General features: G+C 33.6%; 2 protein-coding genes across 2 annotated transcripts in view; one reads left to right on the top strand and one right to left on the bottom strand.

The window, feature by feature from the left end:
- The first annotated feature begins 826 nt into the window (after nt 1-826).
- Nucleotides 827-18,850, top strand: part of LOC119641922 (fatty-acid amide hydrolase 2-A) — a 29,876-nt gene continuing 11,852 nt past the window's right edge. The window contains exons 1-3 of the mRNA XM_038040838.1: nt 827-992; nt 1,117-1,177; nt 15,900-16,080. Of these exons, the coding sequence (XP_037896766.1) occupies nt 992; nt 1,117-1,177; nt 15,900-16,080 (243 nt within the window). The 5' untranslated portion in view covers nt 827-991. The remainder of the gene's footprint in view (nt 993-1,116; nt 1,178-15,899; nt 16,081-18,850) is intronic.
- On the bottom strand, nt 1,508-3,003 carry LOC119641923 (succinate--hydroxymethylglutarate CoA-transferase). The gene has a single exon (XM_038040839.1). It carries the CDS (start codon nt 2,837-2,839, stop codon nt 1,532-1,534), a length of 1,308 nt encoding a protein of 435 aa, XP_037896767.1. The 5' UTR covers nt 2,840-3,003; the 3' UTR covers nt 1,508-1,531.

The following is an 18,850-nucleotide window of genomic DNA, read 5'->3' as shown; positions in this document are numbered from 1 at the left end:
GAAGCCTCAATTGCTCACTTCAATTTTTCAAACTCCGGTTGTTTATATTCAAGGTCCTTTAGTTAAATATCAAAGAGTAAAACCATAAAATTCTGCGTTTGGTATGGTTTTGGAAGGTAGTACCATTATTATCATCATTACCCAACAACAACAAACTGTAAGATTAAAGTCTTAAAGCACTAGCATTCAAAGGCTATCGACTCTATTAAAAACTCTACCGCACTTGAGATTTGAACTCATAATCATAGTCAAGATCCTTTGCTTTGGCCACTCAGACGTAAAGTAGTTTTTTTTTTTCTGCTTAATCGTTAACTTTTGCAAATAGAAATCAATGTATCGTAGATAATATTAATTGGCCACGTTCTTCGTTAGTTAATCTTATGGGATTATTTTTATAGCTAAGTCTAACGAGTATAGAAAGATATTTCCCAACTTATATGAATTGCTTAAAAATTATATAAGCGTAGTTAGAATGATTTAAAAACGCTTCTCAAGATACAGTTTTTAAAAATGCGTTCACTTCATTACCATAAAGTTATGAAAACATTACTCGCATATCAGGTCATACAAGTAGAGATTATACAAGATTCGTTTCAAGTCGACACCTCAATTGGACTATTTGTTTAGAAACTATAAACCACCGACAACTTATTTTTTGTTTGTTTTTTTTTTTTTTTTGTTCTTTTTAAGTTTGTGTTCATGCATATGAATGTTGTTGTTTCTCAGTGTGCGTTCGTTCTTCCCACATAAATGCTAACCACCCAACGAAACTAAGCAACGTCAGCCAGCCCCAACCAGTCAATCAGTTGTTGATTTTCAGTGGCAGTCTAAAGTTGTGGCAGTTGTAGAAGTTCGCATCGTTTTACGAAATTTATATTCAATTCGTTATTTATACGCATACGTGTGTTAGTATTTTCATTTTGGTTACTTTTTTTTATATTCTTTTTGTTATTGCAATAACAACAACAACAACAACAACAGTAACAAAAACAGTAAGTTCTATGAGATTTTTGCATTTTTCGTAATAGAAAGCCTTTTTAATGCATAAACTTTTTTTTGATACCACAATGCACGACACGCGTTTACCATAAAATAAAATATCTGCTGCGGGAATAGTGGAGGTCTTGGATTCAATTTTTAACTTTATTAAACAACGCTTCCATTATGGTTTTGACGAGTAAGTAAATTTCCAAGTGATGGATTCGTTTATTTTTATGAATTTTTCAAACAAAATTTAAAAGAAATCCCTACGAGAGTTAGCGACGCATTGACCTTGAAATCAACAAAATGAATTTCAATTTCGCAGTATTCGTCATTACTTTCGATAATTGTGAGCATGTCGATTTTAAGCCTTTATTAATACTTTAACAAAATTTAAAATCGATATCTTTTACCAATCGCAAGTTATTTTGAGTTATCCTTTTGCTCATTTCTGAAGCTCATTCGATAAATATTTAAAATTTGTTTGCAAAATTTTCATACAAAAATATTTATTTTTACACCTTAAATTTATATATACTTTACTGCATAATCATTCAATAATTTTTTTCGATTTTAAATCGGAAATTTCTTGCTTATTGTAACCCAATAATGAACTCAAAATTTCTTCTGTATGTTGAGCCAGTAATGGTGGGGCCGTTCGAGCGTCATTTTTCGCTTCACTAAATACCACTGGCGGACCGACAACTTTGATAGAGCCAGCTGTAGGATGAGGTAAACACTTTACTAAATCTATAGATTGAATATGCTGATCTTCGAAGAGTTCTTTTAGGCTATTAACAGGACCAACCGGAAATGAAGAGTTTGCAAATAAAGTCATCCAGTTTTGTGAGGTATCTTTAATGAATATTTGCTCTAGTTGTTGAACAAGTTCTTGGCGATTTTTGACTCGATCTTTATTAGTTTTAAATTTTATATTTTCTGCGATGTGTTCAATTTTAAGTAGATTACAAAGCTCTTTGAATTGTTGATCGCTGCCTGCACCCAGAGTAAGATATCCATTGGCCGTTTTAAAACTTTGATACGGTACGATACTTGAGTGAGCGGTACCCCAACGCTCCGCTTCAAGTCCCGCGTTCAGATAATTGCTCGCCGCATTAATTAACATCGAGACTTGAGTAGAAAGTAAATTAACGTCAATTTTTTGACCTTTTTTGGTACGTGCACGTTGTAACAGTGCAGCTAAGATAGCACCATGAGCGTAGAGTCCCGTAGCTACATCGGTGACTGCGACACCAACTTTGCTTGGTGGTCCATCGCGTTCCCCGGTAATGTGTAATAAACCGCCCATCGAAGCCGCTATAACATCATAGCCAGGTCGCTTGGCATACGGACCTAGCGATCCATAACCAGTTATAGAACAGTAAATTAATTGAGGATTTATTACCTTTAACTGATCGTAACCTAAATCCATTTCATTTAATTTACCGGGCACATAATTTTCCACCAGAACATCGCATTTTCTCACCAGATCGTAGATAATATTTTTACCTTTTTTCAAGTCAATGCAAGCGCTCTTTTTATTGCGATTAGATGCCAAAAAATATGTAGAATCGGCGGTTCCCTTAAGAAAAGGTGGTCCCCATTTACGTGATTCATCGCCTCCGGCATAAGGACGTTCAATTTTAATCACTTCTGCTCCCATATCGGCCAGAATCATTGTACAATAAGGTCCAGCTACAATCCGCGTTAAGTCTAATATTCTTATGCCGCAGAGTGGATGTAAATCCGTGACGTTTAACGCATTGGTACCCGTAGCAAAAGTTTTGGCTCTCAATCTTAATAATGCAAACGATGATTTCCCATATAACTCGCGGCTAATTAATGTTCTTATATGCATTATTATCCAAGAGGTTAAATAGCAGCTGTTCTATATCTCACATATCCAAATAGTTTGCTTAAAAAAAAAAAATTCTATTTTGTTTTTCTTCGGTTTTGATAAACTGAACTGTCTCCGTCATGAACTACGAAGTGGAAAATTTCCAACAATACTGAATGGTTTTCGTTGAGACGGCGAGAGTATGCATATTGTCACTGGAAGTAATTCTCTTGCTATTTATAAATAATTGAGAGAACTAACTTTGCAGTACAACGAGTCTCAGACATGTCTCTTAAAAATAACTGTTAATGATTTCTAATCTGCATGATTTGTTTAAATACTTCAACATGGCACGGTGAAGACATATAGGGTACAGGTGAACGTGACCGGTACGGCGACGAAGACACTGTACTCATTTTAGTTGTATGTGATCGACGACCAAACCAGATCTTTTTAATCGGCATTAGCTTCAGCGTTACGAAGCCATTGCAATAAATACTCCGCACTTTTCTTGGGCAAACCATCTTGCGATAATTCCATAGATTAGCTTATGCACGACGATCTGCAGCACCATTAAATCGACGAAATGGTGCATATTCCTTTCTTCAGTGCCTGCCTTCGTAAATCGTTGGGCGCTACGTACGTGCATTCGCTTCACAGCTTGTGCAAGTTCATTAATTAAAATGCACGCATAAACTGAGGCCAAAGGCTTTGCAGTACTTGGTAGCAGTCTTTGATCGATCGTTATTTAATCTCTACCCGATAGAGAATTAAACGGGAAAGGAAGGCTGCTTACACAAAAGAGCAATGCAAGGCTTTTAAGGTCTCTACCTAAGTAAAAAGATTAATTTTAGGAGGAATTTTTCTTGAAGTGAACTTAAATTTTCGCAACAATTCAGCCCTGTCCGTCTGCCCGGGAATTACAATAATATTAGGTTTTTTAAAAATTAGCGCTTAATTATAATTAAGGGCAATAATATGATTTATTGGGAAATAATTTTTTTAATAATTAATTTGAAGTATTCCAATCTACGCTTCCACCACTTATAGTACAGGGATGTATTAAGTCCGTGCGAATGGGCGTAACAGTTAAAAAAAAGTAAGGATTTTAGACGCCTCTTTCATTATATCGACATCCGTTTCATATGTATATTTTGAATTGACTTAAGTTTGTCTCTCCGCCTCTCCCTCTGATGCGCCTAGCGTATCAGTGTGTTTACGCAATAGGTTACAATGTTCGATATATTTTGACGAAACTTGACACGTGGGCTGAATTTTTTGATCCTCCTCATCACATGACTACAAAAAATAATTCTTTATATGGGAAACAGCTTCAATTCTGTTTATACCCATCTCTATGGTAAAAAGATCCGATTTTTAATATTTGCAATAAAAATTGGTCTATGATAATAAATTGGCATTTCAATAAGCCGCAGTATCTGATCCCATATATGTGGCCCAATGAAAAGAATGCTTCTAAATGAAACGAAATATAATTTTTTGTATTTTATCACGAAAATAAATGAGGAATTGTTATTAGGCGAAGTGGTGAAAGATATTTACCGGCAGTCTTGCCCGACCATAAAGTTTTTACCTGTTTTACGTAAATAAGTTCTCTTTTTCTCAATTAAAGTGCGCTCTTTAAAAGAATTGCATTTCCCTTAAGTCATATATTAAATAAACAAATAAATCTCTTGTAAGCATCGTATAGGAGCAAAGACAAGTAAATAACGAGATGGTTCAAGATTTTGTTCAGAATTCTATTTAGGAAATTATTACGAAACTTGTGCGTGTCTGTTATCAATAATAGTGGGTAAAGACAGTGAATAGTTTACTGGTATAGACACACAGATACACCAAACGTCCGCAATAATCGCCTAGTTTGAATTTTGTTGGACCCTCTTCTCATTTAGTTGTCTCTGAATCCGAGCATCTAAACCACGTAAAAATAAGACTCATTTAAATCTCTTTGAGCAAATTAAGTTAAAAAGAAGTTAGAGGCAGAAACGAGAATGTTGTGTTTGCTAGGTGTTTACAGTGAGTGAGTGAAGACCCAAATCTTGATGGAGGAAAAAACTTTATATTATCTTTATGTTTATCAAGGTTAATTCTGTGGCAAAAATTACAAATAATTACAGTTTTTTTTTTCTTTTTAATGAACCATAAATATGTAATCAGTTAAGTTAAATATGCAAATAGTTGACCGCGATGTGCTTGAAACGTTCTTATGAGAACGGGATCTAATTGCAGAAAAGGCTTCATGAAAAATTTTACCATGTTTTTAATATTATCTCTCTTGATTTTATCTACGGGTGCGACAATTAGTTGCATTGTCGAAAAGCGCTCGGCACGTGGAGATTGTCTGGCTTTGGAAATATGTGAGGGAAAAAGAGATTTCAAATTTTACACTGCCTCGTAAGTAATCCTTCCGGAGTATGATTGCAACATGAAATTATGTTGTAATGAAATGAATTGAAATAAGTAAATTACAACACAGGAAATAAGTAAATTACGTTATAAGATGGATCGATGAATAATGCCGCACATACAGTATTTTTCAGTCACGTACCGTATTTCGTGCTATATTTCACCTAATTTTCCACAATAATTCACATCTTCCCACACCTTTTCTGCAAACTTCTACTTTATTCGCTACGCCAGTCAGACTACATTTACTGCAAAATTACCTTCTTTTCTAGTACACGTTCGTCCTGGAGCGGAAATTACTTTTCATATCATTTCATATTTTGACTGTAATTCGTAAATTTCGTGCAATTTTTCTACGTATGAAACTAAAAAATGGTCCGTTCCATTAATATGAAACTTATTGTACCAATAACTTACAAATAAGTCAGTCCATTTTCAACCATTTATTAAGTTTGGTCATTAAATTATAGATTCTTTTTAAAAATACGTAGCAAACGATAATATAGTAATAGTTGCAATTGAAATATTAAATCTGTTATCGGCTATAAATAAAAGAAAAAATAATGAAGAAAAGAAATTTAATATCGGAAGTCCACGCTGCCACAGATGTACTAACTCCTGTGTCGTTTCCTTTACATTCCTTAGTTTCAATAACTGCGGGAAAACTTCTATTGTTTCCATTTATCACGCGGATAATTGATTGTTATTGAAGTTGTTTAATATCTCCTGGAAATTCTTTTTAAAAAGTTTGCATATATATATTATCTCAAATTGGAATCGCGAAATATGCTCAGGAGATAGTATTATCTTTCAACATAGTCTTTTCTACGTAGATAATTGAGGTCTTAAAGTCGACAATAGACGTATCATTTCAGTCTCAAAGCAAAAAGCTCCTATGCCGTGCGATAGACAAAGAGTGTAAAAACAAATTCGAATTTAGTTCGCAGGTACCAATCCTCTAAACAGAGGTCTGTTAAGATCTTCATCGAACTTTGTTGAGTAGTGATAGAATTAAGATACTTGAGAGGGTAGTGCTATGGTCGGAAAACCTATCAAATTGGAGACTCCAAGGTCAAACGGACTATAGGGTCAAATTTAGGTCTTTTTCCATAGGCATTTTTTGCTAACATACCAAACTTAAAAAAATTGTTAAAAATATGACTCGAAAGAAAACTTTGAATCTCTTCGAAAGGTATTTTTATGTACTTTCACGTCATGTAGGTGAATACAGGCGCCATTTTCTAATTTGGCCGATGTTAATTAATTAATAATTAGTTAATTTATGTTAAAATAGTAAACGTCATTTTGAACGTTTTGTTCCGGTATAAGAAATTGTACGACCAGTCGATCGTCGGGTTTGGGATTGGGGGGGTATTGGCTTTGGTTTTTTTTTTACTAATAGGCAGCTCTTGAATTTGACAATTTGCTAATCTAGGCAATAAATTATTGCACTGAGGATGTCCACCCTCATTTAATATTGATAACAGAACGCGTTTTCGAATTTTCATTCGTATTCCTTTCGCCGTTGGATTTGCTTTCAGCTAAAACAATTGATAAATATCGCTAGTATCTATTGCTCGGGATCGTGCGCTTTTAAAAATTTCATTTTACATATTTTTAATTAATTCATTTTATACATATTCATATTCTTTATTACTCGTCGCCACTTGTGTATATGCTTCCTCATTTCATATTTTGAACTTTGCAACGACGATTTATGGCTGGAAGTACCTAAAAGCAAAAAACTAATAATAATGGTAATAATAAAAATAAAATTTTAAATTTCATATACTTTCAGTATATTCCTACTTTATGTAATAAATTTGCCTCTATTTCTGTATTCGGAAGAATTGGCGCAGCCTTATATATAGCGTAGCGTAACGTAAGCTATACAATTTGAATATTTAATAGAATGTTCAACGATTGATTTAATTTACTATAACCGGCTTCTATGCTTCATCGACGTTTCCCACGTCTCCAATAATGGCTTCATAGAGTGAACTGTTTGATTTATTTTTTCAGCAATTTTTCTACTGCAAATCACTTAAAGCAAGCATAGGGTGTACAGAATATAGTCTCTGTACGTTTTTTGCTCCATATTTATTTCGATTCAGCAGGCCAGGTATTTTCTGTCTCACAGCCAATTGATCTGACAGGCATGCCCGGCGGTTATGATTTCGACGATGATCACTTAAAAGAATGCGTCTTTTGCATTTTTGAAAATTTAAATACAAAGTCTTGTTGTTGTGATTGTGTAAATCAGCCATACTAAACGACGCGCTAGCTTGATTTCATTCGTTTGGAAATGATGTAAATATTATCGGAAAGCTTAACGAACACGGCAGACATCATCTCATTAGCTTTCTTATTGCTAGTCCGCTAGCAAATATCCTAAGCATATTTGTCGTGACGTAAATCATTTGTGCACTTGTAGTTAAATGATAGCAGTTTAAAACCATTTTTGTACGTTTGTTCGTAGTCCTGGAGGTAAACAACTGCCTATGTTACCACGACGAAGCTTAGAAGCAGCAAGCGGTTTTCCTACAGTATTTAACACAGATGTAACGTTCATTAACATGATTTTCCAATGTTCCTTTTTTTTTGTTTTATTCTCTTGCATAAGCATCGAACACATTCTAGGTGTTTTCCTGTACCAAATTTTTACCTATTTCTCAGATGTGCTCGGTGAGTTCGCGTAAAGAACGAAATTTTGTTAACACCGATATATTTCTGCTGTCGGTAGTGTGATCGATATGTGTTCTAAACTTTGAAATTATTAAACATTCTATATATACTTTAGTCATAGCAATGAAACGGGCAAATTTTGTAGTTATGGTTACAAAATTATTAGTAGGGAATAAAGGAGAAACTAAAATAAATTTTGTATGTAATTATCCGGTTCAAGGTTTCAATGAACTTTAAAAGCTTTTGAAAACATCCCCTTTGTAAGACTTAAAGGCTTGCAGAAGTGGAATCTCGCTATCACACGGAATAATATTTTTAGTGGTAAGCAAAATACTTAGAAAGCAAAAGTTCAGATCCATGCATTGAATTATGTAGGCATCTCAACTCTTAGGGTAACAGTAGATGATCTTTAAATTAGTCCTTAAATACTTGTAGCGTAACCGTTCGCATAGATACAACAAAAATTTTGCATTTTAAACAAGTGTCGACTATTTCCGCGTATTCACCAGAAGGCTAACGGAATTGTAAACGCAAGTTGACTCCAGAGTCTTCGTGCCTGTTTTTTTTTTCTTTGTTTTTGTTTTTCTAACACGTACAGTTATAAAATGTTTCCAATTGTAAAAATGCATTATCTCATTATTTGTTAATAATAAATCCCTGTAAAAGCTAATGAGTCGCTATAAAATTAGAACCGGTAAGTAACTGACAACGCTATTGACGTAATATATCTAGGTATAGACGTGCACACAGGTGTCAAGGTCATTGTGAATTCTTTTGTCATTGCGTTAAATCATATAACTGATAATTAAAAGATTCCAAGCTATTATGCAGAAGTAAATATTTTTTTTTTTGCAAAATCATTAAAATTTATATCTGTATACGAGCGTTTTCCAAGAAAATTCATAGGTCAACAGCCATTGTGTGATCTTACATTGCGGTTTATTTTTAATTTAGATACATTGTAACAGTTTACTCTCCGAATAAAAAGTATCGGGAATATTTAAATGAAATTGTTGTTTGGGTGAAAGATGAGTTACGGCAAGCATAAGTAGACCATAACTCTTCAAAGGAATGCCTTTGTCATTGTTTCACGAACTGTTTTTATTGTTTTTTTGGCTCGATCTCGATTTTTTAATAAATTTTTAGATGATATTTGGCTTTCATCTTATTTTACAGTACTTTACGGCTTTATTTATGCTCGATCATTATAAACAATATACTTCGCTACATTTTTCCATGTCCAATTTTCTACTTTTTGTGCGCGAGTCATACGGCGACTCCCTTGAGGACTGAAAAGTTAAAATAGCAACTCATTTTGTAGAAGTACCACAGCATCGCATATAGATTATACGTTGATGTTTTTGTGGATTTGTTTGTTGTAGTTCATGAGTAATATGCGAAAATCCAATTTTTTCATTGTTTTGAAAAACAGAGATGTAGTATTGTAGGTGTGTCCTTCCATAGTTTCGTTTCCGTTTCAATGCCAACCTGCTTGCAAAAGCTTCCAAAGTTTTTGCCGCATTTGAAGGTGATAGCTTCAAGTTTGCGGTCAGGAGATTCTTTACCACACACATTATACCAACAGATACCCGGAGAGATTGACATGCTTAAATCGATTCATAATTTGATGCTGATCAAGAATAGAAAAAGGAATGGGGGCTCTGAAGCTTCCTTTTCCTTTCCCTTTTTGTTTGCTGCTGCTTATACGAGATGATCTGCAAACATAAGTTTGTATGTATTTTATCGTAAACTGTCCAAAAATATAATCTTTTACGTACTTAAATTATCATCCCATTAACAGCTCATCTTTCCCCTAAGAATTAGTCCGATTTGTCTTTTCTTACTTTTCCTTGAAGTGGCTGCCTTATGACTGACTCATATGCATTTTTTGTCAAAATTTGAAAACAAAAATTGTTTAGAGGCTTCAACTTCCTAACATCATTCATATATTCTTATGTAAGATGGAGCACGCAAAAGTTTTCTCAGCCAATCTGAACGACACATTACACTCTTTCCTTTTTTCACTGCAAAAAATAATTAACTTTTCGACTGCCAGGTAAAACATGTTTCAGGCTTAAATAACCTTCACATTGAGCACATTTCTAAAATGCTACCATACTTGGAATGAAGATATGAAAAAACCTAAAATATTTTTGTGAACAGGTCATGAATCCATATGAAAATACCTTTCAAATAAGCTCAACGAATTCAAACTTTCCTTTCAGGAGCTGTCTTTAACAATGTTTGGACATTTGTATGTCGTATGTTAGTAAGCAACGCGTATGGAAAAACACTCGAATTTGAGACTCTAGCGCGTCCGAACCAGAAATTTTCGCGTATATTTATCTCACATCACCTGAATCGGTATAAAAATCCCTTGCAAACCAAACGAATTCGAATTCCGCTAAACCGTACCAAAAAAAAAAAAAAAATGGCGAAAATAATTCCTAAAATCCCAATTTCAATTCGTTCGACTTTTTATACAGATTTACGCGACAATTTCTAGTTTGGTCGCGCTATAGTCTCAAATTTGCAGGCTTTTCATTATCCATTTTTCGTTAACATACTAAACTTTAAAAAATTTTTGAAAATAACTCGTGTAAGCTGTATTTGGATTAGTAGGGTTTGTTTGAAAAGTATTTCCGTATAGATTCGTGAGATGGTCACGAAAATAATTCAGGCTTTTTCATATGAACGGAGTCGGTTTCCAAATTCATCTATATCTTAATTTGCAATGTTTAACAGGCTCTATTACGGTTTTTACAGAACTCTGTTAAAGGACTCTGTTATAGGAGTCTTTGCTTGTTAGATTTGAATTTACTTCTCACTCTTTATATCATATATTAAATTTAAGTAAACATTAAACTTATATATAGACTTACAAGTTACAATTATTGAGCTCTTATGGGTAAGTTAGATCCATTTTCAAAATTGATTTCTTATCATCAACTAAGAAGATACAGTTATGTTGTTTCATCCTATGTGTTTCCTTTTAAATTTCGCGGCAGTGGGAAAGTTAAAACTCATTGCTCTTTGATAGGGGAATGGACTAAGATAGGTGACTACTGGAATAGAACCTGTTATTTCGTAGTTGTATGACTTGCAACGGAACTGAAAAACTCATTGTGATAGTTTTAAAGGTTTTGAAGGATTCAATGATGTCAATTAATAAAGAAGGAAAAATTTCCTGCGATGGAATTAGAAAAAAAAAAAAAAACCGTAAAGCGTTAAAATCAGATCTAGACTTTAACTAAAATATTATTAACTGCTATTTATAAGAAAAACCATATTCTGCTCTTTGCCATGATCTCTATTCAATTTTACTTAGATAGTTTTGATGAATGTTTAAAATCAAATAATGACCTTAAACTTGTTTTCCTTTAAATGTAATCATTCCACTAAACATACCGTAAACATACCACTTATTTAAATACGTACAGCAATCATAAATGAATGAATCATTTGATGACCTGTGTTCTTGGAAAAATGGAATTTTTTCTGTAAAAAAACGTATGAATATTTTTTTTAGCCAATTAACTTGCTACACTAGTAACTTGTATATTATAAGTCCGTTTATATGTTGTTTAGTTTTTAAGAATGGAAAAATTTTAGTAAACATGATTTCAATAACCCTTAAGGAACGTAACAGTTGTTAAGAGCGTATTTGCTGTACGTATTTGCACTCAAATAATCAACTAATACGCTCGCTCACGCTCAGTAACACAAAAGCAATGTAGTTAATATTTATAAATTTCTTACTTTTTTAACAAAACATATTTCCATTCGTTAATTGATCATATTTTCGATTTAGCGGTAAATAGGGACTTGAAAGTTAGGCGGAGAGATGTGTTCTTATACCCTATACCCCTTAAGGTGCATTAAGTTTGTGCGGATGTAGGTAATACCCAGGAGAACATAACACAAACCCACCGTTTCTTTTACCTACGCTTGTCTGTTCATCTGGCCAAGCGTCCGTCTGATGTCTGTCCATGTATTTTTCTATTCAATCTACAGGTCGCAATTTTTGAGATATTTTAATGAAGTTTGGTACACTGACATGCTTCGGCCGAAAGATGTTCACAACTGATAATTGTCCGGATCGGTTCACCTTTTTGACCACTTCCCATATAAAGCCCTATTTTAAAAAGTCATCATATGGAACCTCCTCTCATATAATCGTTCCTACGAAAACTGAATCCATCTATGGTAAAAAGGTATAATTTCAATATTGCACATTGTAATTTCGTTCATAATAGCGAATTGACGAACAAATCAATCTTAGCGAATTTGAATTATGCCTATTTTTGAGATCATTCCATATAACGATTTTCAGAAAAGACAAATCTTTATATGTCTAAAAGGCCTAATGCTGCTAGCGTCTTATGATGAAAATTTGCTCATGGCAGTAATTTGACATAAAAGATAAGTGACCCAAGTTTGAACCGCATGGATCTATTTTTTGGGCCCTATTCCATATAAGATTTCTCATGGATAATTCCATCCAGAAAAAGTTGCAATTTTTAATATTTTATGATGAATATTCGTCCATGGTGGCAATTTAACAATTTTACATAGAAAGGTACATTTTTTAGACCCTTGTTATAAAAAGCAAGCCGCTTTGTGGAGGGGAAATCTTATGTCTACTTTTTCATCACGGAAACTGAAAAATTTTTGGAAAGTAAACTAAGTTTGAGAAATGTGGATCGCGTCACGTTATGTTTCGGTTATCCTCCAATATGCAGGCTCTCATGAAAAGAGTGCCTTCGCATGAAAATTATGTGCGTATTATTACTAAAATTAGTGAATAATTGTATTAGGCGAAGTGGTGTAGGGTATTTTCTTTGAAATCACTTTGAATTAAAACATGAGTTCTTCGTAGAGCACTCGTCTTTACATAGCTCATGTCAGCATGCTCTGACAAATATATAATAAAGTGAATTACAAGAAACTCAAAGAAAGTGTTAGGCTTCATAGCAGGAAAAAGAGAAATTCGGCTCCTGGCTTTTCTTTTTCATTGCATTTCAATTGAAATTTCCTTTAGCGTTTCTTTGAGTTTGTTTAACCTGTAAAGCGCAATTGACGCATCATATTTTTGATTTACGATCGATTAAGCAATCAGTGATGCAATATTTCTATAGAGCGATTATTGAAGCGAACTTTGACGGTTATTGATTATCTGATATATAATTTGGGGATTCTTTCATACACTCAATAAAGTTTAATGATATAATTTGCATCAGTTAACAAGTGCTGTAATTGAAAGAGAGTTAACTAAACAACATTAAGCTAAGCAATGAAGAAAAAGAGAGAACAAGTAAGAAAATTATATTCGGCGGTGAGGGAATGGTCCGTTATACCATTTACTATATTTCGATGCAAAGTTGCAAAAATTGTGAGAAGAATAAATGTGTTGCGATTACTGGCCGATTCCAAGGCCAGGCTACGGCTACACAATGTAAGGATGGATTCTTTTTCATAAAGTCAGTGAAGTATTTATTCCTTTAACAAATCTCTCAAGATCAATAAATTTTACATTTACAGCCGTATTTTAGCATTGTGCCAGAGGTAATAGTCATAAGCGATATGATAGATTAATAGTTCATAGTTTTCGTAATCCCGTATCGAATCTAGTATTGCGGAAAAATGACCAAAATAAAACTCTAAGATAAATTTCGGTGGGAAATTGCCTGCCAAGAAAAAGCCCTGTGGCTTATGGTGTCTCTGTAACGTTGCTCAGGATAGGGCCATTAAAAGCCTTGAATTTTTGCTTTATGCAAACCTTTTGTATTCATTAAGTGCAGCTAACTATATTCGTTAGAGACGTTTCTTCCATTACGTTATATGTTTAATTATAATCTTTACCAAATAATCTGCATCTGTGTCCATGATCGAGGGTATATTAAGAAGTTGTAATTAAAACTCTTTATGCAATTAGCGATTATTTAAGGGGAGACATTTGGCAACTCTGTTTTTACAAAAGATTTAATCAAATGTAAATGTTTGATTAGGTTCGATCGATTGTTGTGTTATTTGTTTCTGTTTCAATTGCTCACAGTTTGAAAGAAACCGGTTTGTTGTTGTTGTATTTCTTATTTATATTGAAAACATTTAAGTTTTATTTAAGCTTTGCTCAGTTCTGGTAGAGAGAATAACAAAACACAAGAAGTATTGTTTTAACAGAGAGCGTCGTAGTTTATTTGTTTAAATGACTATGTGGTTTTGCTCGAAGAAATTATTTACTTAACGGAGGTTCGTGTGGTGCGTTCATGTTTTCCAAGCGCGTCTAGCGAAGAATAGCAGGCAAACTAATGTGTTGTCTAAGTGAAGTGAAATATAATTGTAGACATATATGTATATATGTATATATATATATACATGTCTGAAATGAAAGCAAGTGAATTTGAAAAATATTAAAGATAAAATTCTGCTACACTTACAAGCAACACTTGTTGTTAGCGAAGAAATTACGGAATCTAAACGAAAAAAAAGAAAGAAGAGCTAATAGCTTAATAGAAATAAGAAACCTAAATAAATATACATAAAAAAAAAAAAAAAAAAAAAATTGTAAAAGCTTTTTTTCGGTAAAAAGCTAAAAACCTACATAATTTTTATTTTTTATTTCTTTTTCGTGATCGAAAACTCAAAAAAAAAAAAAAAACCTTAAACTACAACGAAGCATATTTACTTCAAGTAAAGACATTTTAAGGCAAGTACAACTTGCTTCTTGCGGACTCACTTGCGATCGCCTAGTAAAGCACAATTTTTTTTTTTTTGCCAAAAGCATCATAAAAAACCAACAAATAAACATAAAGAGCATAAGGCTCTGTTTGACTATGTTAAAGTAAAACTTAAAATCTGAACAATCAGTTGGCGGACTGTTTATTTGCTGCGTTATTTAATCGCATGTTCGTGTGCCGTGCATTTAACTACTAGTTCCTGCGTGTTTATGACGTTTGTTCGACCGTTTGTCACACTGTACGCATATTGTGCAATCAACCTCCAACTTAACATACTTCACCTATGTACATGTGTATATATCTTTTCGCGTGTACATTTACTTGTGCATACGTCTATCAATTCTAATGTGGTCGAAAGCTTTGCTCATACAACTCTTATAGATCTATACTTAAGAAAAAAAAAAAAAAAAAAGGAAAAAAGTCATATTGCAGCTGTAGCTGTAGCCAACAGTTGGCTATGCCGTATTGCACAATCCTTGGTTATATGCACACAAACAAATGTGTACATAGTTATTAGATACAAGCGTTCTGCTAATATAGCCAACGTCAGTATAAACAACATCTTCGTCATTGAAGTAATAGGTAGCAAGCACTCAGTGTTTTCTGTGCTGCTGCTGCTACTGCTGCTGCTGCTGCTGCTGTGTGTGAGAGTCGTTCTCGGTTGACTGACCAATTGAGTGTTGCACTATTATTATTTGACTTCTTGTCAGAAATAACCACACACAACAGGCACACACACACACCCATACAGCCATTAACACAAACACATACACTCTTATACAGGCGCGCGTGCGCAAACTCCAAACTTATAATCCAAAGAGGAAACATTGTTAAACAAAGGAAACCCGCGAAAAGCGTTAAGCGTCAAAAGCAAAAAAATTAAAAAAAAAAAAAAAAACAAAAAAAACATAAAACAAAAGTAAAATGCAATAATTTGTGACCCAGTTTTACATGAAAAACGAGCCATAACAAATCCGTTGCTCATTATTCATTCAAACAACTTGTTGCAGTTAAATAAAACAAAAAAAAAAAAAAAAAACAATATATAAATATAAATAAATAAATAAATAAATAAATAAAAATATAAATAAATCAATAAAATATATAATAGCATATGCGAGCGTATGTTTGTTCGCAACATTCATCATTTTATAATATAGTTTTAGTATTTCATTGTTGTTATACGTTATACTGAGAAAACTCGTCAAAATTGCGGTCCTACTTTGTTCCAGAATAACGGGGTACATAATGCGGCGCTTTCTGCGTACGGCCATGATCGTGTTCAGTTGGTTCGTTGTACCCTATAGCCGCTTCACCAACATCAAAGTGAGCCGCAAAAAACTGCCACCCATTAAATCGCACCTGTTGGAAATACCAGCTGTCGATTTGGCCAAAATGATAAGAACTAGAAAGGTAAGTTAATGTATTAACTGCTCTTCTTTTTTTCTTTTTTTTTTTTTCTTATTATTTATTACATGTTAGTCTACTTTGGAGAAATAAAAATTTAATTTCTATTTAATATATTTGTAAAACTCATTTAGCATTATCGGGGGGCTATAGCACTTAATATCTGAAAGAGATTATTTAAAAAAAAAAAAAAAAGTGAGAAATAAGTTTTGGCCAATGAATTGTAGATTCTCTTTTGCCCAAGTAACTTAAGGATAGTCTCTGCTCCTCTTAAGCTATTTTTTCTCCTTTTCTTTATTCGCCGATCAATTGATTTTGATTGTTTTCATTTTCATCATCATTTTGAAATTTCTTTAGTAAACGTTTGCTTATTACAGATCAAAAGCAAGCAGTATTTCGAAGTTTTTTTATTTATTTTCAAATTAGTTTCAGTTGCTTAGCTATTTTAAGAAATATGTTAAGACTGAGAAGATTAAATTTTACCAAGCATAGGGTATAAGTATTCGGCGCAACTGCCATAAAAATATGACTCTCAACTACAACCTAAGCTAATTGGGGTATAGACGTGCGACCAGACGAAAAAGTGGATAGATGCGCCCAGCAAGCGACCTCGCTGCAAGAAAAGGTGTGCACATAAGCATAACCGATTAAACAGTGGTATACATTACAGCAGCTGTTTGTCAATGTCACAGCTGCAGTAGAAAAATTCTAATAATAAAATAATAAACAAAGCAAAATCTTCGGTCACTTTAAAAGCAATCACGGACTTATCTAGAGACCAATTTGCAATCAAAGGCTATTTGCTGCCGATGTGTTGCTGTAGAGAGAAATCTGTTGATTTCAACTATTTAAAGTTTAACGTCCTTTTTGACCTCTTCAGATGTAATTTGTGTGCAAATCACACCTACGACGACTATCCACAAAGGGCAAACAGACAAAGCTGCAAATGACAGACGAACAAAATTAAAGCGAGATATCGGGATAGATGCTGCGGAGATTGAATGAACGTGAAATCGGCCAGAGAGGCGATAATCGGGCTAATGAAGGCCCCTGCGCTTAGTCGGACCGAGTGGGGGATAAATGACCAGACGGCCAGACAGACGCGCTATTGGTTAACGAACCAGACGCATTGATAATTAGGAAGATGACTAAGTCGTCTCAGTATATCCCAACGGTAAAGAGCATATATGTGTCAATAATTTCTATAGGATCTCTAGGAATTACGAACGGAAAAACGAGTTTAGTGTGCCTCTGACTCTCGATGGCGTATATAATAATGGATTTTAGAGAAATGAAAGAAAAATAGCTGGTAAATTGCGAAAAGTAATTTACTGATTGATGAAATAATTTGTATACCACACTATGGCAAAATCGCACATTTACTGTGCGTTCACACAGGTATGAGTATTTACTTGTACGCTTCCACTTTGCTTTCTTCATTAAGCAACTACCTAATGAAATCTCTTCAGGTCTTAAATACACTTTACTTAGATTTTGATTCTGAATTTAAAAAAATGTGTACCCTGTTCGCACACGCACATGAATTCAATGTAAATAACAAATATATGAAGGAAAACTATCGCACTTTTCTTTAATTAATGTTATTTATCAAAATGTGTTTCGTGTTATTTCAATGTATAGATTGAATGGCAATTATTTTATTTTCTCAAATATTTTTAATGCAAAAATGAATAAATTCTTCTCTTGTGTAAGTTTATATCGGTCGGTTGTATCTTCTATTAAAAAGTCTCTAAAAATTCAAGCGGAACTTGGCCGCTGTCCGGAAGGTGAATTTCGAATCTGTGGTAGTTGGCAGTGGACACGTGGACCCTTTCTAAAGAGTTGCCAGATTGTCTAATATTGTAGGTGGGAAGGAGGTAACGTTCAAGTCTGTCCAATTATTTCTAATATTTCAAAATATCTTTTTCAATTTAGAAGGTTTATGACCTGGAGGCGGTGGCAATATGCCTTAATGGCCTAACAACGAATTATAAATATTTCTAATAAACTGTTCATCCCTTTTTCTTATTTCTAATTGAAGGCGATAGCATCAGCTAGTCGTAGATTTTCGTAATTGCTTTTGAGCGAAAAGATTTTATCTTGCAATCGTATTTTATATAGTTGCCTTCAGTCAATTTAGGAGTTCCTCTAGCGAAACAAAATCATTTCCATTCTTTAATATACGCACAATCAACGGCTTGGTTGTTGATTTCTTCATCTGTTAAATCAGTTCCACTAATCATAAGGAAGCTTTAGAGATAGTGCGCACATATATATATATATATATATATATATGTATAGAAGATTCTTCTAATGACGAATACAATTTTCTTGGTCGTTTCTTTTCATATTCCTCGTTAAGAGGTGACGCCCCTGTAACAGCATAAAAGAAGGGTTTTTTTTGTGACAATTTCTTTAGGATAGAAGGAAAGGTAGAAAACTAAAAATATTTTTATAAATTTCAAAAAAAAATTTTTTTTTTTTTTTTTTTTTTGATTTTGTAGATACATACTTTGAACATTTGTGGTTATGTGGGAGAAAATTCAGTGTCTACAAAATAATTTTTCCGTTGAAAAAATCAAACTTCCTCTGCTTGTCTCAAATGTATGTCTGCCGGGATGTTGCACCCTAATAGCTTGCCTATTGATTTCTAACCCCTCTGATACATTAACGAATGTCTTTGGAAAGCGTTTATGTTCCGTTAAATTGTTTTTGCAAAATGTTAGTAGAGCTATTTCTAAAAAATGCTATATATTTCTGTAGATATGGGAACGCA

This window comes from Glossina fuscipes, unplaced genomic scaffold, assembly GCF_014805625.2.
Source record: "Glossina fuscipes isolate IAEA_lab_2018 unplaced genomic scaffold, Yale_Gfus_2 197, whole genome shotgun sequence".
NCBI classification, from domain to species: domain Eukaryota; kingdom Metazoa; phylum Arthropoda; class Insecta; order Diptera; family Glossinidae; genus Glossina; species Glossina fuscipes.
The sequence above is the reverse complement of the archived record's forward strand: the minus strand, read 5'-3'. Positions and strand labels throughout refer to the sequence as shown.